At 44.9% G+C, this 22,853-nt stretch overlaps 1 protein-coding gene across 1 annotated transcript in view; it reads left to right on the forward strand.

Moving 5' to 3' along the window:
• Window positions 1–22,853, forward strand: part of LOC126480933 (UNC93-like protein) — a 235,901-nt gene that overhangs the window by 205,262 nt on the left and 7,786 nt on the right. Inside the window, exon 6 of the mRNA XM_050104346.1 lies at window positions 5,216–5,483. Coding sequence (XP_049960303.1) covers window positions 5,216–5,483 — 268 coding nt within the window. The remainder of the gene's footprint in view (window positions 1–5,215; window positions 5,484–22,853) is intronic.

The following is a 22,853-nucleotide window of genomic DNA, read 5'->3' on the forward strand; positions in this document are numbered from 1 at the left end:
AAAATGCATTTGGACTCAATGTTCACTAGAAACACCACGACAAACAGTATTATCGAATATCGAATCACAACTACATTTGACTTACTATGTGGAGCGAGTGGCCGTGCGGTTCTAGTCGCTTCAGTTTGCAACCGCGTGACCGCTACGGTCGCAGGTTCGAATCCTGCCTCGGGAATGGATGTGTGTGATGTCCTTAGGTTAGTTAGGTTTAAGTAGTTCTACGTTCTAGGGGACTGATGACCACAGATGTTAAGTCCCATAGTGCTCAGAGCCATTTGAACCATTTTTTTATGTGGAGCGAAGGGGATAAATTTTAACATCTGATGTAATTTTTTCATTATTAATGTAGCTGATTTGGTACTGATCACTGTAACAATCAAATCACACAGTTTCGTCATATGAAAATTGGAAATGTCAAATGTTCTAAGCACCAAATCTCACATTTGTCAGGAGAATAAAAAAAAACATTGGATTTCTGTTATAGATAACTTGTTTCTATCCAAAGAAATTGACATGCTATTCTGGTACCACGGAACTATGCTGCTCATCTCATCACTGCAAAAAATAATGACGCAAATTTTAAAATAAATCATTTATTAAAAACATTCTGGGTGCCAGGGATCTGACTAGTTCTAAGTGCCAACAAGAACACTTTTGCTTCAGGTGCCATTAATCCTGAGGCACTTCGTTTTGCTTGTAATAATACAAATATAGAAATACAGCAGTAATATTTAACTAGTAGAACTGTAGTCAACAAAAGTCATTTTTCATATCTCTGAAATTTTTTATAGGAGAATAACAAAATAAAATTCAAAAATACTACCTCCCAGTAATTGACTTCTGTTTCTTACACAACTACATTCTTGGGAGCAGATGTTACCATGTTTACTCTATAACTCCCTGTGCTGTTGAGGAAGAAATGGCAACATCGCCAAAAAGTCTTTCTGTTTTGCAACTGATAAAACATGGCTGGTTTCGTAGACGAAGCAAGGTATGGCATACGTCAGCCATGGTCTTTCCTCTTTTGAAGACACTGACATTTTTCCATTCTACTGCTTCACAGTAAAAAAAAAAATTAATAGCTATTTCAGAAGAATGACTACGGGAGACTTCGATCATACTGCATTTGAAGATATCATACGCTTGTGTTGACAATAATGTTTTAGCAGTATTTTTAAAATTAAAGAAGTGAGTGCTTGCATTGAAATTACATGGAATTGTTTCATAATTTTAGCCGATTCAGCAGTCTTGTGTCAATCTTGAGGAAGAAGGCCTTGCTTACCTTTTATCTACCAAGCCGCCACATCTGGTAACGAATGTCTGAGATATTTTCGTATTTAACGTATCGCGCGAGAACTTCGCAACTTTACACAGAGACAAAGCAGAAGAGACTCACGTGTTCTTCACTAATAGCACGAGGTGCGAGATAACAATAACGTTGTTTTCGTCGTTCTCCGTTTATGTCGCGCTCCTCGATGAAGACGTGTTTACAGGTGCGGCTTCTTCGTAATCCCCTGTCCTGTTTGCGAAATACTGTAATTGTTCCTTCTGAAGGCAGAAAAATTTACAAGGTACTTAAACGTAGAGCGAGAAGCCACATCTTCTTTATGACGTTCAGCTGAGATCGGGATGTCATTACTGCGACTGCTGTATGTCCTGTAAGTCATCCTCATTTGAAGAGATACTTTGGCAGCATCCACAATCCGCAAGCAATGTTATCTCTCTGCCAACTCAGATGACGACAGTATATTTTAATGTGAGTCTCACGCAGTACTGAAGGGCGCTGGTATCTAAGTAATGTTCCCTGTTCTGAAAACAAAGTTCTGTCGGCATAGGAGCATAATGATTTAGGAAGGACGTGACCATGGTTTCGTTAAAGAATTGCCCAGCATTTGTCCGAAGTGTATCAAGTACACGCATCCGTACAGGAAATTGAATCAGACTCTCCTTCAATCCTGGTTCTACTGCCTTAACTACTGTAACAACTTAATCTGTTCACCGACATCCTCATAGCGTAACTGAATTTTTTTTTAGAATTTTCTCCGAAAATTAGACGTTAGCCCCACCCTGAAAATGAAAATACATATGAACTGTTTTTCTGTTTACAAAGTCATTAATATACCGAACCTGCCTCGGATATAGAGGGGTGGAACCTTGAAAAAATTCAGTCGTTATAGCTTAGTAGAATTCAAATACACTTTACAGCAGTGTGCACATAACACAGCAACAAGTTTCGAAAGTGTGTTACATAATTTTAAAGCGTGTGTGATATGTAAATAATTTCAAACGACGACTCAGAAAACGTACAAGCTAAATGAATAGTTATTTTGCATAGGACAGTTTCAGCGTTCAAAATGCAGCTGACATAAACGTAGTAGTGATGAAGATATAAAAGTGTATTACGCCAAATAAAGATGGGTGAAAAATGGAAATACGTCTTGGTATAAAAAAGTTACATAAAAGTACAAAGTTGTTGTATTTTACAAACAAAGAAAAACTACAATATGTGAGCGATGCACGCTAACAATCAGTTTTGGTCCCAGGACATGCTTAGGTTACAGACATAGCTCTGGAGAGTAATGAGTTTTATGATTGCTCCAGTTGTCTGTCGTTTTTGAGAAGAACGAAACAAAAAATGTTTTGTATTCGCGCTAAAAAGGTCCACAATGCCTTAAAAATTCAATATTGCTGCCCCCGTTTGAACATTATCGTAATTTATTTCGTGAATAGCTATTTCGAGCTGTTCCGGTAGGGCAGGAATCTTCCCTTTCCTTTTCGCGTGCTATATTTCCAATCTCCCTCAATTCCCTGCGACGGGTGGTCAGCTTTATATATGTCCTTATCTATTCCTGGCGTATCGTATATAGCCTGAAGGCGTCCTTTTTTTCTCCGGAGCCAACAGCTGATGAGTTCGTGAATTATTTCTAGCCCAGCTGGACCAATTCGTCTTGAGTTTTTCAATAATAGTCTTGCGTAATAGGATGGATTCATCACATCTGTGCACTTCACTCTTGCGTGTATTTTTTTTTTTTAATGGGGATCAGTAGATGACCTGACACCACAGACCGATAACGTCGTCAGCACGGTGGAGATTCGACCTTCAAGAAAGCAATCAAAGCAAGAACTGAAAAATTGACGGAAATTCCACGGGAATATGGGAGTTACAAAAACTAGACAACAACAGAACACAGTGGTAAATAGGGGTTTTCATCAACACGTGAATTTTTACTGAACCTGTTTAATAGCGTGTAGCACAACGCGCTAGATGATGTTGGAGAACTTGTTGCTATGAAATATGCAAATAAAAAAATTCCGACACACATTAATTGGCTTCAATAACCTAGCATCAAACAGTCACATTAGAAACCCTTGGTCTACGCTACCACAGCCGTAAAGTCGCAGCACAACGCAGAACGAGAGTATAGCGATCTTCAATACATTCGACATCTCCACTAAATCTGTATGAACTGAACGACATATTGTAAACAAAATACACGGACGACATCTGTACCTGATGCCACCTACGCCACAAGTCAAAGAAAATACACTACTGGCCATTAAAATTGCTACACCAAGAACAAATGCAGATGATAAACGGATATTCATTGGACAAATATATTATACTAGAACTGATATGTGATTACATTTTCACGCAATTTGGGTGCATAGATCCTGAGAAGTCAGTACCCAGAACAACCACCTCTGGCCGTAATAACGGCCTTCATACTCCTGGGCATTGAGTCAAACAGAGCTTGGATGGCTTGTACAGGTACAGCTGCCCATGCAGCTTCAACACGATACCACAGTTCATCAAGAGTAGTGACTGGCGTATTGTGACGAGCCAGTGGCTCGGCCACCATTGACCAGACATTTTCAATTGGTGAAAGATCTGGAGAATGTGCTGGCCAGGGCAGCAGTCGAACATTTTCTGTATCCAGAAAGGCCCGTACAGCACCCGAAACATGCGGTCGTGCATTATCCTGCTGAAATGTAGGGTTTCGCAAGTATCGAATGAAGGGTAGAGCCACGGGTCGTAACACATCAGAAATGTAACGTCTACTGTTCAAAGTGCCGTCAATGCGAACAAGAGGTGACCGAGACGTGTAATCAATGGTACACCATACCATCACGCCGGGTGATGCGCCAGTATGGCGATGACGAATACACGCTTCCAATGTGCGTTCACCGCGATGATGCCAAACACGAATGCGACCATCATGATGCTGTAAACAGAACCTGGATTCATCCGAAAAAATGACGTTCTGCCATTCGTGCACCCAGGTTCGTCGTTGAATGCACCATCGCAGGCGCTCCTGTCTGTGATGCAGCGTCAAGGGTAAGCGCAGCCATGGTCTCCGAGCTGATAGTCCATGCTGCTGCAAACGTCGTCGAACTGTTCGTGCAGATGGTTGTTGTGTTGCAAACGTCCCCATCTGTTGACTCAGGGATCGAGACGTCCCTGCACGATCCGTTTCAGCCATGCGGATAAGATGCCTGTCATCTCGACTGCTAGTGATACGAGGCCGTTGGGATCCAGCACGGCGTTCCGTATTACCCTCCTGAACCCACCGATTCCATATTCTGCTAACAGTCATTGGATCTCGATCAACTCGAGCAGCAATGTCGCGATACGATAAACCGCAATCGTAATAGGCTACAATCCGACCTTTATCAAAGTCGGAAACGTGATGGTACGCATTTCTCTTCCTTACACGAGGCATCACAACAACGTTTCACCAGGCAACGCCGGTCAACTGCTGTTTGTGTATGAGAAATCGGTTGGAAACTTTCCACATGTCAGCACGTTGTAGGTGTCGCCACAGACGCCAACCCTTGTGTGAATGCTCTGAAAAGCTAATCATTTGCATATCACAGCATCTTCTTCTTGTCGGTTAAATTTTGCGTCTGTAGCACGTCATCCTCGTGGTGTAGCAATTTTAATGGCCAGTAGTGCATCACGGGCTCAATATGTTCACTTGAGCCCATTTTTTAATTTCGGCCCTTCTCTACAACTACTTCTGGACATCGATTTTGCTTGTAAGTTCTTGTAATATTAGACATCTAAAGCCAGATCTTGCTACTGGTTACGAATTCACTCTTATTTTCTACCTGCAAACAGGACCAACAATTACGTCAACTATTGAACTGCTTATTAACGTTCGCCAAACAGTGACGGGTTCACGACTAATCTCTTCTCTGCTCTCTGCCGTTGCAGGCGTACGTGTCGTGCGCGCTGGGGGTGCACAACGTGGGCTTCGTGATGATCTGCTTCGGCGTGGTGAACGCCATCTGCTCGCTGCTGTTCGGCTCGGTGATGAAGTTCGTGGGCCGGTTCCCGCTGATGGCGCTGGGCGCGCTCGTGCACGCCTGCCTCGTCGGCGTGCTGCTCATCTGGAGGCCCAACCCCGCCACGCCGCTCGTCTTCTACGCCATCTCCGGCCTGTGGGGCGTCGGCGACGCCGTGTGGCAGACTCAAGTCAACGGTGAGTGCGCGCGCGTGCAGCCGCTACAGCAACAGCTTTGTACCGGACACCCTGGCGAACAGTGCACACGGCAGAATGCTAACATTGCCGCTTTCTCGAGGTCTCGCGCAGCTACAGGGTGTTTCCGTAAGAGCGTGCAAAAATGTAACTGGGCATAAGGAATGCTCCACTGCACAATTTGAGATAGGGAACCTGGTGTCGGAGAAGCCAGCTTAAGGAGATATTGAAGTAAACCTGTCTACAGCTTTGTTTAGTATTACCGTTTTCCACCGTATTTATAACTAACAAGCGTTACACGTACTGTGCTGTTTATTTACATGTACACTCTTTCCTGCCAGGGAACAAGGAGGACGAGACCGATTACTAGGAAGTAACGATGCAGGTTTTGTTTACTTAACTTGTCCGTAAGACGGCTCTGTAATATCTTATTTACGTTGTGCCATGACCCGTTTCACGTCCAATACGAGTACTTGTAGTGGGGTCCGTTGCAAAACGTTCCAGCATCTCCTCTTCAAAATAGGACATGTCCGAAAGAACAGACAACATATCCATATAAGTATATAGTTCTGGCAATAACAGCCATGACCTTCTTCTTCTGTGCGGATGCACACATATTACCCGAACCCTTGCGAGACTTGGTAAGAATGTCTTCCACGAGTAATGAGTTTGTTGGGTAGGGACACTACGAATGTAGTGTGTGGACAAATAAGGTGAGAATGTGGGTCTCGCGGGAGACGTGCGCGAGATAGTCCCTGCAGTCGCGCTATCCTCTGTGCCCTCGGTGGCTCAAATGGATAGAGCGTCTGCCATGTAAGCAGGAGATTCCGGGTTCGCGTCCCGGTCTGGGCACACATTTTCACCTGTCCCCGTTGATATATATCAACGCCCGTCAGCAGTTTACTTAACTGCTAAGGTCCCCCTAAGCTTACACACTACTTAACCTAAATTATCCTAAGGACAAACACACCACCCATGCCCGAGGGAGGACTCGAAACTCCGCCGGGACCAGCCGCACAGTCCATGACTGCAGCGCCTTAGACCGCTCGGCAGAGACTAGGAGATTTTGAAGTGTGGTACAGCAGAAGAACAGACAGATCCGACAATCAATGGAAAGGTACTGAATTGAATCGAGCAGAAATGAAATTTATGGCATAAATTCACTGAAAGAAAGAATCGGTTATTAGGACAGATGTACAGCCGTCAGTACAACTGATAACAGAGGAAACCGAGGAGTTTAAAATTTGTAGAGAAAGACCGAGGCTTCCACGTAAATAGGTTCAGATGGATACAGGCAGCAATCGTCACTCTGGAATAAAGAGGCTTGCACAGGAAAGACTGTCTTGGAGAGATGCATAAACGAGTTTTCGGGATGAGGAGTATAACAAGAACAATAAATACTCAAAAGTGTAACAATTGCAGCACTTTCATATAATGTTATGGATTTTCCACACTTTTCATGTTTAATAAGTTCATATTCTCATTTTTACCAAACCGAGTGCTGAGTAGGGCGTAGATTCCAATTAGTAACATCTCTAAGTTCACATTTCCTTCTGTCAGAGAGTTTACGACGTTCGAGGACAACCTTATTGATTCTTCTTGCTCCTACAGCTTTATTTCTCACTTGAAATTCTTTTATTTCGTTCATTGCCTCTTCGAAGTTCACTGTCTGGCAGAAAGTGTCCGGACACACCTGTGTAATGCAGAACTGAACATCAGATGCCACGGGAGGCGGACCTGCCAGTATAAAAGTACTTACGGGGTATTCAGCTGTCAGTAGAGAAACAGTAACGGCAGAATGAGTAGGACAGGAGAACTCAGTGCACTAGACATTAGACGTCAGCTCACTAATAAGTCCACCAGGGACATTACAACCCTTCTAAAGCTGCCCAAGTCGACAATTAGTGATGCGACTGCGAAGTGCAAACGCGAAGGAGCAACCACAGTTTCACCATGACCAGCTGACCTCATGTACTGACGGACAGTCACCGTCGAGTGTTGTCGAGGGTGCTTGCAAAAATTGCCTGTAACCATCGGAAGAAATCACTCGTGATTTCAAAAGTGCTACGAGCACTCCAGCTAGAACGATCACTGGGCGTGTAGAGAGTTAAAAAGAATGGGAAATAATGGTCGAGTAGTTCCTCCTAGGCGACATATCTCTGTAGTCACTGCTAAGTGATGGTTGACGTGGCGTGAAGGAAGACGCCACTGGACAGTAGACGACTGAAAGCGAGATACTTGGAGTGATTATCCAATGGAAGTGTTTGGGTTTGGTGAATGCCTGGATACGTCCCATCACGTCTAGTGCCAACAGTGAAGTACCGAGGAGGTAGTGTAACAATATGGAGTTGTTTTTCGTGGATATTATGTGGTCCCTTATCACGCTTGAGAAAATGCTAAATGCGGAACGATATGAACACATTTTATAGCATTGTGCACTGCATACAGTAGAGGAAGAGTTCGGAGACGATTGTTGTTGTATCAACATGACAATGCATCCAGTTATAAAGCATCATATGTGAGCCAATGGTTTGTAGACAATAACATTTCTGAAATTGATTGACCTGCTCATAGTTCCGACATCTGTCTAATGGAACACCTTTAGGGTGAGTTAGAACATCGACTTCACTCCGTACTCCAACGTCTAACATCCTTCCCTACTTTTGGCTCTTGAGGAAGAATGGGCTCCTATGCAGACATTCTGACGACCTCACTGAAAGTGACCCCAGCAGAAATCCGTCATAAAGGTGAGATGTGAACACACGCCATACTAATGTCACCTCATAGGTTCTAGATACTTTTAAACATTTAGTATACCTTCAATGGGAAAACGTTATTTACTGACGTTACAATGACTGACAAATGGAATATTCTTAGAAAACGTAATAATAATGTCCGCCCACTCACTTTAGGAGCGCTTTTACAACGCCAATGTACATTTCGAAATCACAGTTCCATCATGTGATGCTGAAAAGCAGAAAAGTCGTCCTGTGGAAGTTATAGTGCTTTCTTAATGGTAATCTACGAAACTGTGGCGGAATAATACAGTACTAAACACCGAAGCGCCGAAGAAACTGATATAGGCATGCGTTTTCAAATACAAAGATATGTAAACATGCAGAATACGGCGCTATGGTGGCATCGCCTATATAAGACAACAAGTGTCTAGCGAAGTGCCGGCCGCGGTGGTCTAGCGGTTCTGGCGCTGCAGTCCGGAACCGCGAGACTGCTACGGTCGCAGGTTCGAATCCTGCCTCGGGCATGGGTGTGTGTGATGTCCTTAGGTTAGTTAGGTTTAAGTAGTTCTAAGTTCTAGGGGACTTATGACCTAAGATGTTGAGTCCCATAGTGCTCAGAGCCGTTTTTCCGTCTAGCGAAGTTGTTAGATCGGTTACTGCTGCTACAATGGCCGGTTATCAAGATGTAAGTGAGTTTGAACGTGGTGTCATAGTCGACGCACGAGCGATGCTACACAGCATCTGCGAGGTAGCGATGAAGTGGGGATTTTCCCGTACGACCATTTCACGAGTGTACCGTGAATATCAGGAATCCGGTAAAAAATCAAATTTTCGACCGCTGCGCCCGGAAAAGATCCTGCAAGAACGGGTCCAACGACGACTAAAGAGAATCGTTCAACGTGACAGAAGTGCGACACTTCCGCAAATTGCTGCAGATTTCAGTGCTGGACCATCAACAAGTGTTAGCGTGCCAACCATTCGGCTTTCGGAGCCGAAGGATCACTCGTGTAACCTTGATGACTGCACCAAACAAAGCTTTACGCCCAGCCTGGATCCGTCAACAACGACAATGGACTGTTGATGACTGGAACCATGTTGCCTGGTCGGACGAGTCTCGTTTCAGATTGTATCGAGCGGATGGAGTGTACGGGTATGGAGACAACCTCATGAATCCATGGACCCTGCATGTCAGCAGGGGACTGTTCAAGCTGTTGGAGGTTCTGTAATGGTGTGGGGCGTGTGCAGTTGTAGTGATATGGGACCTTTAACACGTCTAGATACGACTCTGACAGATGACAAGTATGTAGGCATCCTGTCTGATCACCTGCATCCATTCATATCCATTGTGCATTCCGACGGATTTGAGCAATTCCAGCAGGACAATGCGAGACCTCACACGTCCATAATTGCTACAGAATGGCTCCAGGAACACTCTTCTGAGGTAGATCTCCAACCCCTCGTACTCTTACGGTTTTGTGGACAGCCCTGCAGGATTCATGGTGTCAGTTCCCTCCAGCACTACTTCAGATATTACTCGAGTCCGTGCCACGTCGTGTTGCGGCACTTCCGCGTGCTCTCTGCGGCCCTACACGATATTGGGCAGGTGTTCCAGTTTCTTTGGCTGTTCAGTGTAGAAGAATATTTGTAGATTGTTGTTGAAAATGACGGTTCTATTTTTGTATATGAGCTCACAACGAAGCAGCAACAGAATAGCTACTGTGGCTACAATGAAATTAAAAATGAATTAGTTTAACAGCATGTACTCGCTCACTGCGAAATATTCGCGTGTGCGAACGTGCGGACAATTGCACGGTGTCGGAGACGCCCGCAAAACAAATTCTAGCTGCCACAGGGCCTGGATTCCCACGGGCGCGCCGCGCGCCTCGTAATGAGCCTGCAGGGCGGGGCAGGAGTGTTTCTCACGCCCCGCCTCTGGCAGACCTTGTGCCGCTCACCGCCGGGTCGCAGCCTGACCCGGGGCCTGACGCGACGCCCACGGAACTCCGCCCGCCCTTACTTTGCGTTTTCCGCAATCGCGCTCCGTTCCCCTTTCGGCGATTACCACAGAGACTGATCTGCTCTGACCTTCGGGCCTGTTTCGCCTTTTACTTCATTTCCTTCTCGGTGCAACAGCCACGGAGATCATTTACACGTTTCGTACACTTTATATACGCAGTTCAAAATTTGCAATACTTCGCATGTCCCACACACGAATAAAAAAAATCTGTAAACTTTACGAGGGCTGTCTCCTCCTCCTCCCCCCCCCCCCCTCCTCCCCAGGTTTGATCGGTCGCTAAATTAAAACCACACTGAAATTACGATCGATGGTGACTGTTCATCGGAGGTGAGGGTATCATCTGGAGTGCTCCAGGGAAGTGTGGTAGGTCCGCTGTTGTTCTCTATCTACATAAATGATCTTTCGGATAGGGTGGATAGCAATGTGCGGCTGTTTGCTGATGATGCTGTGGTGTACGGGAAGGTGTTGTCGTTGAGTGAATGTAGGAGGATACAAGTTGACTTGGACAGGATTTGTGATTAGTGTAAAGAATGGCAGCTAACTCTAAATATAGATAAATGTAAATTAATGCAGGTGAATAGGAAAAAGAATCCCGTAATGTCTGAATACTCCACTAGTAGTGTAGCGCTTGACACAGTCACGTCGATTACATATTTGGGCGTAACATTGTAGAGCGATATGAAGTTGGACAAGCATGTAATGGCAGTTGTGGGGAAGGCGGATAGTCGTCTTCGGTTCATTGGTAGAATTTTGGGAAGATGTGGTTCAGCTGTAAAGGAGACCGCTTATAAAACATTAATACGACCTATTCTTGAGTACTGCTCGAGCGTTTGGGGTCCCTATCAGGTCAGATTGAGGGAGGACATAGAAGCAATTCAGAGGCGGGCTGCTAGATTTGTTACTGGTAGGTTTGATCATCTACGCGAGTGTTACGGAAATGCTTCAGGAACTCGGGTGGGAATCTCTAGAGGAAAGGAGGCGTTCTTTTCGTGGATCGCTGCTGAGGAAATTTAGAGAACCAGCATTTGAGGCTGACTGCAGTACAATTTTACTGCCGCCAACTTACATTTCTCGGAAAGACCACAAAGATAAGAGAGATTAGGGCTCGTACAGAGACATATAGGCAGTCAAAAAATGGTTCAAATGGCTCTGAGCACTATGGGACTCAACTGCTGTGGTCATAAGTTCCCTAGAACCTAGAACTACTTAAACCTAACTAACCTAAGGACATCACACACATCCATGCCCGAGGCAGGATTCGAACCTGCGACCGTAGCGGTCGTGCGGTTCCAGACTGTAGCGCCTTTAACCGCTCGGCCACTCCGGCCGGCTATAGGCAGTCATTTTTCCCTCGTTCTGTTTGGGAGTGGAACAGGGAGAGAAGATGCTAGTTGTGGTACGAGGTACCCTCCGCCACGAAGCGTATGGTGGATTGCGGAGTATGTATGTAGTGTAGATGTAGAAGCTTCGCGCAGATGTGTTGTGCAGTGTCTCTAGTATGGCCGTCGATAGTGTTACATCACATTTTCCAGTCCCGAGTGCACAGTGAGCAGTAAATGTGCTTGGAACAATTGTCTCCTGACACCCGCCAGGTTAGCCGCGAGAGCTAATGCGCTGCTTCCTGGACTCGGGTAGGCGCGCTGGCCCCGGATCGAGTCCGCCCGGCGGATTGCCGTCGTCGGTCGGTGTGCCGGCCAGCCTGGATGTGGTTATTAGGCGGTTTTCCACATCCCGCTGGGTGAAGACCGGGCTGGTCCCCACGTTTCGCCTCAGTTACACGACTCGCAGACATTTGAACACGCTCGCACTATTCCATGAATTACACTCAACGCAGACAGCAGGAGTACACTAACTCCGTCTTGGGGGGTAGGGGTGGCGGCAGGAAGGGCATCCGGCCACCCCTTTCCACTAACCTTGCCAAATCCGTTCCTAACACTGCCGACCCTGCGTCAGTGCGGGACATAACACCAGTGAAAGAAAGAAGGAAATAAATTGTCTCCAGACAAGTGCCAAGTGCGTGTTGTCATTCGATTTCTTCACGCTGAGGGGCTTGACATAGTTTCATGCAGTCCACATAACGTAACTATCAAGTGTGACAACAAAGTGTGGTAATGGTGTGTGGATTTTGAAGCAGGATGTACAGAAGTTCATGAAGCAGGCGGTAAGGGAAGGAAGGGGGTGTCAGACAGGGACCTCGTTCAGCGATTGGATAAGGTGAATCGAGAGAATCGTATAGAAGGGCAAATCAATATCGGAGGACACCACTGGTAACTGCTTGTGTCCGACACTTGCCAATGCTCCGCCGTCGTCTCTGCTGACAACATAATGCGACGTGATCTGAAGATGATTTTTGAGAAAATCGAAACCGGTTACCATCTGACGTGTGATTTTTAGTTTTTAATAAATCCTTGCGATCAAGACTGGTTAATATTTTAATTAGCTATCAGATCGACGTCAGTTTCTAACGATGTTTTCAAACTTTATTATCGGTGAATATTTCCTGATCAGTCTCAGTAACTCTCCGCCCCGCCTTAAATCCCAAACCACTCAGCCGAGTTTTATGGACTGATGGAGTAATAAATAGTATGGTGTTCCATCTAGACAAGAAGTTTGTTGCTATATGTCAGCATTTCTTCCCACCGTCCCTCTTCCTTCCAGTGATTTTCTTACATAATAACGTGAATACAGCACTGCACGATACAAAGCGAGCGAGCTGGCGCAGTGATAAAACACTGGATCCGTATTGGGGAGGACGGCGGTCTAAATTCCTGTAGGGAAATCCAGGTTTAGGCTTCCCGTAATCTCACTAAATTGTTGAAGGCAAATTTCGGGGCAAAATCTGTTCGCATCCTTCCCCAACCCGAGCTTGTGTTGTGTCTCTATTAACCCTACATTTTCAGAAGCTGGTCGGGCACCAGGCGTACTCTCTACAGCGAAAGAACAACATTGGTCAGTAACGCAGCTTAAACAGCTTGCCAGACGCACTGAATAGCGTTTTAGCTGCGAAGTATTGAACTTGGCAAGCACGTAACGAGCACCAATCACTTGGGGGCCGCCACAGTTGTTTCTTATTGGCACGCAACTAGAGTCTGGAGTGCGCAGCTCGCATAACAGCGTGCCGTGCGACCCGTGATCTGGGAGGACGGCAGGTCCGGGGCTTGGTGCGTGTTGCTGTTGCTCCTGCTGCTTTCTCTGCAAGCTGTTTCAACTTTCTCCGCCTCGCGGCGTTTGCAATTTTTCTCCGCCTTTGCTTTCGCGCCTCTGAACTGTGGGCGCCTCGAACAGGTGCGAATTGACACAGGCGCCCCCTAGAGTTGCTAAACAACTTGTTATGCAGTCCTCGTTTCCCTCCAGGATCTGTTGACTCGGCACATTCTTTCTATCCGAATGAAATCCGTCGTTTCTACCATTTTTCATTCCGAATGCCTGTGTTTCCGCCTCCGTGTAGCTCTTTGCCGGAACAGCTACTTTCTACAAGTTTTCCGGTCTTTTCGACCACTTTCACAGTGTCATTTTCCTCCATCACACCGAAAATTGAACTTTTCTCCTAACATAAACACGAGGGGACCTCAAAAAATAGGTTAAATATTATTGTGGCAGGCAAAGTAATGTTTTTGAAAGCTACACTGCGCTCCAGGGTGCCACAAGTATACGATACTATTTTTCAACATACTCGCCAAGTCTCTGTAAACAACGTCGGAACGTTTTACTGATCGTTCAATTCCTCGACAGTAGAAATCTGGTCAGGAAGCTATACGAGAACCGCTGTGTGGTCGTTGGAAAATCCCCCACCACCCCAAATGTTCTTTGAGCTTGCCGAAAAGGTGGAAATCGCATCGTGCAAGCTCTCGACTTCTCGGTTACAATGACTTGCGTCTCTGCGGCTTTGCTCATATTGTTGACACCATTTCCCTACAGCTGGGCTTGACACTGCCTATGGTCCATATACTGCCAGAATTTCTCGGTGAATCTGTGTGCCGTTTAGACAGTTTGCCCACAAGAATCATATAGTCCCGCGTACTTCAGCTTGGAAGTTAGTTTTCAGTCGCTGCGCCATTTCACAAGCATACCGTGTTGCACCCGTTATACGTACCGCAACAGAACTGTGTTTGCAGCAAACTAGAACATGCACTCTACTGTGACAATGCGCCACTCTTGTTGCGCAACGGCCTTAGTGTTGGACGATATGTGAATATGTTGCGTTTCCTCGCGATTTCTGTGCTACCTACATATTTGTCAATGCAACTGTTATACTTTTGAACATTGGAAATTTGTGGTAATGTCTTATGGAACCAAACTGCTAAAGTCATCGGTCCTTAAGTTTACGCACTAATCTAACTTAAACTTACGTAAGGACAACACACACACACACATGCCCAAGGGAGGACTCGAACCTCTGACGGGGAGACTTCGAGTATTTATTGTTCTTGTTATGCTCCTCAGCCCGAAGACTGGTTTTTGCAGTTCTCCAAGACAGTCTTTCCTGTGCAAGCCCCTTCATTCCAGCGTGACTATTGCAGTCTACGTCCATCTGAACCTGCTTACCTGGCACCCTTGGTCTTCCTCTACAAATTTTAATCTCCTCGGTTTCCTCCATTATCAGATGTATTGATGGCTGTACATCTGTCCTAACAATTGATTCTTTCTTTCAGTAAATTTACGCCATAAATTTCATTTCTGTTCGATTCAATTCAGTACCTTTCCATTGATTATCCAATTTGCCCGTTCTTCTGCTGTACCACATTTCAAAAACTCCTAGTCTTTTCTGGTCTATATTGTTCATCGTTCTCGTCTCACTTCCCACATAAGTTAAACACTCCAGAGAAATACTTTAAAAAAAGACTTCCAACACTTACATTTATGTACGATGATAACAAATCTCTCTTTTACAGCCAAGCTTTCCTTTATTTTGCGTCCCCCTTACTTCTGCCATCGTCAGTTATTTTGCAGCCAAAACGGCGGGACTCTTCTAGCGCTTTTACCTTCATCTCGTAATAACATTACTTGAGGAGCAAACGATTTAATTTAGCTGTTCTTCGTTGCTCATATTCTACTTCTCTGTATGTTTTATAATATTTTTTCAAGACTGTATCAATTCCTCTTACCGGGACCTTGGGCCATCGTTAGATAACTTAATGTTGAACAGATACTCCACGCATCTTCAGCGAGAATCCGTAGCTGTATAAAGAATGCTGTACAAAGATATATTTGTACGGCATTCTTTACACAGCTAAGAATTCTCTCTGAAATTGTGTGGACTATCTGTTCAACATTAAGTTCTGACGATGGCCTAAGAAGCCGAAAGCTGGTTCATAACGAACTAATAAATATTATTGAGGAGCATTAATACGTCGTACTCAAGTTATTAATATGTCTACGTTCCTCCAAGAACCGACGGAATGTTCCATAAATATTAACAAATTAAAACAATTATCCGCTTGACTCAGGTTTTTTTCGCCCTCGAAATGCTTCGTGAGAGAAAGTAAAAGTGACAGACGCAGATAATAGTACTAATTTGTCGTTTATGGTTTCTGACACATTTACTGTGCCGTCAGCAAATCTAGAAGTTTTTATTTATTTCCCCCTATCTCTAATTCTCGAAATTTCTCCCTGCCTCACTCCCGTTTCATCTGCTGCCTCCTTGCCTCCTTCAACTTTACAAATCGATATTCCCGCTGTCAGTGCACCTATTGCTTCCACATGCAGCTCTTTTGTTGCAACAGCTGATGCCGCCTTGTTTTTCTGTTGCTCATTAATGCAAAAATCTTACCACTATCGATGCTGTCTTTTGAAGTGTCACTTTTCCTTACACTGTTCTTCGGCTTCATGTCCCCAATCGTGGAAACAAGCGGATGTCTCTGGAATTGAAAAAAAGAAAAAAAAGGTCAAATTTCAGAGCCGCCAGGAGCTGCTGCTGATATAAATGTTTTGTAACTACCAGTTTCGATTATCTAATCACATTCAGGTATCATGAAATTAATTTCAACGATCATACTGTGGCCTCAAATAAAATAAAAACCACCCCGCATCACTGCGTTTTACTTCTGACGTAGGGCAGTTTTTATCTTATTTGAGGCCACAGTATGAACGTTGCCATAAACGCAGTTGTAATTAATTTTGTGTTGCCTGAATATGATCAGATAATCGAAATCGGTAGTTAATGAAGATTGGTTCAATCAGGAGCTCTCGGCAGTTCTGCGCTCACGCACTATGATGTTTGTGGAGAACGAAAATCTCGTACCAATATGGATTCCGTAAGCATTGATGTTGCACAACACAGCTCGCTCTGTTCGTCCATGAGATCCAGAGCGCCGTAGACGAAAACGCTCAGGTGTGACAGTGGCTCAGTTTTGAACCGTATGGGAACGTGAGGGAAGGCATATTCGTCGTTAGAGTTGTCGTGGACCACGTCTGACCACAACAAGAAAGGATCACCGTATTATGCACCAAGCTCCTCATAACACCTTCACATCTCCCCCTGCCATCCGAGAACAAGTAATGGACTCCCTGAAACATTCTGTTATCCCGCACCATTGGTCGGAGAGTTGGGCCAGCCGGACTAGGGAATTACCAACCTATTGTTAGGCTGCTGTCAATGCCGCAACACAAAAGGTTGGACTTAGAGTGGTAAAGTGACTGGAAAGCATAAAATGCTGATGAATTGCGACACACTGCATTCATCGACTAATCGCAGTTCTGCATTTCCCCGGATAAACGTCGTTGGCAATTACGGTGGCGATATGGAGAGGAGTCCCGTTCTTCCAATGTTTTGGAGAGGCGCAGCGCTGTTAGTCCTGGCTTCCTCCTGTATGGACCCATCGGGTATGACTTCATGTCCCGGCTCGTAGTGCTTGAGGAAACCCTGACCATACAACGTACGAAACGGACATCCTGTATGCTCGAGCTTTACCTCTAATTTGACAGTACCGTGGTGCCATTTTTCAACAGGACAATACCAGTCCACTCACGCCACGTGTCTGTATGAACTGTTTGCGTGATACTGAGGTACTCCCTTGGCCAACAATAACACCAGATCCGCACCTGATAGAACATGTGTGGGACCTGCTCGGATGTAAACTCCTTTTCAGGGCCAGTGTCCAGGATATTAAACACCAGTGACAACTGTTGTTGGTCGAATTGCCTCAGGAGCGGATACAACGGCTTCATGACACCCCTCAAAACCATATCAGTGATTACATCCAGGCCAGAGTTGGTGCCACGGCATACTGATAAGTTGCTCATATTACCAAGTTCTTGGTAAATTTTTCTCGAGTTTGCAGTCATTGAAATTACATCACACACCCTCGAAACCGTGAGGTTCTATTTCGTGTGCTCCTCCCTTTCTGGGTGCCTCCCTTCTTGTCAGGCAGTATATTATAGTAGACGTACTCTGTCGCGTCTGAGGTGAGCTGGGCCGATTGCGCTGCGGTGCAGGGCTGTGTACGGCGAGCCGTCGACCCCGCACCGCCCGGGGCGACGCCATCCAGCGCGGCGCGCCTGTCTCAGCCAGCCAGGGGTCGTCTTTTTTAACGGTGCGTTTCTTGCGGAACCGGTTTCTAAAATGGCGTCCGCGGTCGGCTTTGCTCGTTTTTGCCGATACACAATGGTACCATTATACCGGCTTTTGCATGAGCCATTCAAGGAGTCTGCTCGTTGGAGTCACGCATGAATATCACAGCATCCAATACACGCCAACAAGCAGGAACACGTCCCGCTTAATAGAAATAAACCACACGCTCTAGTGATGGGAGAGAGGAGGGTGGGCGCAGACAGTTTGCAGAATCAGACGTAATACTACCTTTCGCTTCGTGGTTAATCACGTTTATTTTCGTAGCAATAAAACAGCGAGATCGTAGAAAAATGGTAACATGAAAAAAGGAAATACCGCTGCTAAAAACTAACAAATACACACTATCAAAGAAATTAATCTGAACAAATGCGTATGAGTGCTGACAGCTTTTTTCTTTGCATAACACTGTTCGTAAAACGCGATTTGCATTTGGAAGTGACCGTGTTGAAATCTGTCTGCACCCTTACTATGGTATGGTTACGGAGATTTTTCTGTGTCCCTTTAGGCGAATCCGGTAAGAGCTGGAACAGAGATTTCACAAAGCAGTAATTCAACTGTTCTTATACCACGTCTCCTTGTTTTCGTTGTTTCGATCTCACTGTTTCTACGTACTTCATACGTACAAATCTTCTCCTTCATGTACATTTTTTAGTCTCTGTTGCTCCTACCTTCCACACTAATCACGTACTGAGTCCTTAGCACACTACAGTCAAATTTTCTTCAGCTCCCTTGCTTCCACGGATAAACCCAAAAGACTGAAATCAACCACTTAATCACCTCATTCTGTGACAATATACAGCTGTCACACTAGAACAACATTCCTCCAAAGTCTTAAAGTGTTGGAAACATTTCTTTCCAGCACAGGGAAACTGAGGTATACATCGACAAGCCAAAACATTGTGACCACTGGCCACCGCGACGCTGGATGCCGCGTGTTGGCGTTACGGGCACGTGACGCGATAACAAAAGTTTGTAAGCGGAGCGCGGGATCACCCTAGCGAAGATATGGGCTGCAAACCGGGAAATCCGAAGAGATGAGCGACTTTGATAAATGGCAGATTATTATTACGCAGCCTGTTAACGAGTATTTCGAAAATGGCGAAGATGTTCGAATGTTCACGTGCTACTGTCGTGAGCGTCTACGGAAAGAGGTATAAGGACAGAGAAACTACCAATAGGTGCTAAATGGTTGGACCTCCAAAGCTCCTTACAGAACGTGGGGCTCGGAGGCTTGTCTGCTCTGTAAAGTAGGATAGATGGTGATCTGTGGCATCTCTGCCGAAAGAACACCATGCTGCTGCACGCACAAATGTTTCGGAGCTCACCGTTCGTCGTACAATGCTGAACATGGAGCTCCGCAGCTGACCACCCTTATGTGTTTGTACGTGTTTGTGTGTGGACACAGAGGCATTGTCAATTATGACTGCAGTGGGCACCGGATCATCCGGATTCGACCGTCGATCAGTGGCAACGTGTCGGCTCTTCGGATGAACCACATTTTTGCTACAGTAGGTCGATGGTCTTCTCCCGCCGGAGGTTCGAGTCCTTCCTCGGGCATGAATGTGTGTGTTGTTAGTAGCATAAGTTAGTTTAAATTAGTTTAAGTAATGTGTAAGTCTAGGGACCGATGACGTCAGCAGTTTGGTCCCTTAGGAATTCACGCACATTTGAATATTTGGTTTCATCTTTCAGCAGCGTAATTGTCCATATCTCGGAGCCAGAACCGTGCTACAGTGGTTTGGGGAGCATTATAGTGAACTCATGTTGATGTCTCGGCGGTCAGATTCGCCTGACGTAAATCCTATGGCACCCATCTGGGTCGCTGCTGGACCCCATCACCGCGTACGCAAATCAGTGGCCCATAATTTACGCGAATTACACGACCTGTGTGCAGATGTCTACTGTGCAAACCTCCTCAAACGTACCACCAAACTGTCGGATCCCTGATACGCAGAATCAGTTGTGCATTCGTTCCGTAGACGGACAAACAAGCTATTAAGCAGGTGGTCATAATGTTTTGGCTCATCAGTGTATGTATGTATGTCTGTATATATGTGGCAGGGGTAAAACACAGGGAGCGAAAGGCTATTTACAATTTGTACAGAAACCAGATGGCAGTTATAAGAGTCGAGGGGCATGAAAGGGGAGCAGTGGTTGGGAAGGGAGTGAGACAGGGTTGTAGTCTATCCCCGATTTTATTCAATCTGTATATTGAGCAAGCAGTAAAGGAAACAAAAGAAAATTTCGGAGTAGGAATTAAAATCCATGGAGCAGAAATAAAAACTTTGAGGTCCGCCGATGACATTGTAATCCTGTCACAGACAGCAAAGGACCTGGAAGAGCAGCTGAACGGAACGGACAGTGTCTTGAAAGGAGGGTATAAGATGAACATCAACAAAAGCAAAACGAGGCTAATGGAATGTAGTCGAATTAAGTCGGGTGATGCTGCGGGAATTAGATTAGGAAATGAGACGCTTAAAGTAGTAAATGAGTTTTGCTATTTGGGGAGCAAAATAACTGATGATGGTCGAAGTAGAGAGAATATTAAATGTAGACTGGCAATGGCAAAGAAAGCGTTTCTGAAGAAGAGAAATTTGTTAACATCGAGTATAGATTTAAGTGTCAGGAAGTCGTTTCTGAAAGTATTTGTACGGAGTTCAGCCATGTATTGAAGTGAAACCTGGGCGATAAATAGTTTAGACAAGAAGAGAATAGAAGCTTTTGAAATGTGGTGCTACAGAAGAATGCGGAAGATCAGATGGGTAGACCACATAACTAATGAGGAGGTATTGAATAGAATTCGAGAGAAGAGAAATTTGTGGCACAACTTGACTAGAAGAAGGGATCGGTTGGTAGGGCATATTCTGAGGCATCAAGGAATCACCAATTCAGTACTGGAGGGCAGCGTGGAGGGTAAAAATCGTAGAGGGACACCAAGAGATGAATACACTAAACAGATTCAGAAGGATGTAGGTTGCAGTAGGTACTGGGAGATGAAGAAGCTTGCACAGGATAGAGTAGCATGGAGAGCTGCATCAAACCACTCTCTGGACTGAAGACCACAACAACAACATGAATGTATGTAACTGTTCGTCCGTTATTAGATATTTTTCGGTAAAAATAGTTTTTAAGAAACAATTTGGTCTGTAAAACAATACAACATTTTGTGCAATGTTAGACTGACTAGCTTTAATGTATGCAAGTATGAATAATGGAACTCCAGTACCATTTCGCTTCACTAGCTGCAGCAATATACGGAGCTCTACTAGCCGGAGTCCACCCAGATGGTTCTATATTTGGGAAAAAACAGAAGTTATGTCATCGATTTATCATAAGTATCTACTTTTGGCGCGATTAGTTTCACGTAACTTTATCTTTACTCTCATGCATCATGCTGTCAAAGTATTAAGTTTCAAACAGATTATCTGGATAATAGCTGTCGCCTTTGTTCACTTAATTAAGTATTACTGGGAATTAGCTCGATATAACAACTTTGGATTCGTTCTCATACAAATCGTAAGCACCAGAAGATTGCAGCGTACAGTGAAATCTTTTAGGTCTTCTGCATCTACGTACATACTCAGCAAGCCACTGTAAAATCCATGGTAACGAGTACATCGTACCAATATTATCGATTTTCTTTCCTAATCCATTCGCGTATACAACGAGGGAGAATCACTTTGTGTGTACCAGTATGTACCCTAATCTGCGCGAGATATACTATGATGAAAGTACATTCGTCTCACAGTCACATGCGCATATGATTCTCTAAATATATCCATCAAGGTTTCATGAGAAGTACACCTTTTTTTCTTCCGAAGATCTCATTTAAGTTCCCTGAACATCTCCTTACATTTCCACTACATCGACCTGTAACGATCCGAGCAGCGCGTCTCTCGAATTCGTTCGCTATCTGTTGTCATGCCTGCTTGATAAGGACTCCGAACACTGAAACAGTACTCTAGAATAGATGGCACTAGTGTCTTGTACGCGATATCCTTTACAAATACTTCGCATTCCCCCACACCCTTCCCAATAAACCTGTCTCCTCCGTTCGCCTTCCCTAGAGCTGATTTTAAGTGATCATCGTATTTCATATTACTTATTGTTATTACGCCTAAAAACATATACGACTTGACGTGCTCAAGATGTTCAACACTAATTCTGTAATCAGATGCTAGCGTGTTCTTTCTCTTTGTACATTCACCTACATTTAAAGAGAGTTGCCACTCAATACAATAAATGAAAACTTTGCCCAAATCTTTCTGCAACCCCTTACGCTTGTCCGACAGTGATTCTTACCCTAAGCAATAGCAGCACCAAAGAACAATCTCAAAGTGGTCCTGATCCTATCTGATAACTTGTTCATGTGTGTTACGTTCCTTGGGGCACAAATCACATCACATTCGTTTCTGTAGAACATTCGCCCTTCCATTGGATTAACACAGCGTATAGCGCGTCTCATCACTCCAAGTCACACGTTTCCAGCCACCCACCGTCCTGTGGCTTAGCTTCGTAACAATACCGAACGTCGCTTAACATTAACTGCAGAAATGTGTGGCTTACGCGGAGCTGCTCCACGATTGTAGCCCATTATTTTTAACTCTCCACGAGTAGTAATTCTGCTAGATGGTCTGGCAGCACTTTGGATCTCTCGAGTCATTCCTTCTGCTGCTTTCATACGACTTTTGCAAGCACCTGCTCGACGGTCCATGTCCGTCTGACCGGTCTTGGATTAGCTCTGAGTTGTTCCCTCACGCTTGCACTTCTCATTCACATCACCAACAGTCGATTTGAAGAACTGGAATTTCCCTGAAGGATTTATTAGTCAGGTGAAATCCAATGAGTTGTCCTCGCCTGACCGATCCAGTCTGCTGTTACTGCTTCTGTACTACCAACAGAATCCTCCCCTTTCTTTTATACCGGCTGTTCCGCCTCTCTTGACAGCTAGCGGTCAATTCTGCATTACACAGGGGTGTCCGGGTACTTTGGATAAGATAGTGTATCTAACAACAAGATGAAAAGAAACATTTGTATGGCTACATGTT

This window comes from Schistocerca serialis, chromosome 5 (genome assembly GCF_023864345.2).
Source record: "Schistocerca serialis cubense isolate TAMUIC-IGC-003099 chromosome 5, iqSchSeri2.2, whole genome shotgun sequence".
Taxonomy (NCBI): Eukaryota; Metazoa; Arthropoda; class Insecta; order Orthoptera; family Acrididae; genus Schistocerca; species Schistocerca serialis.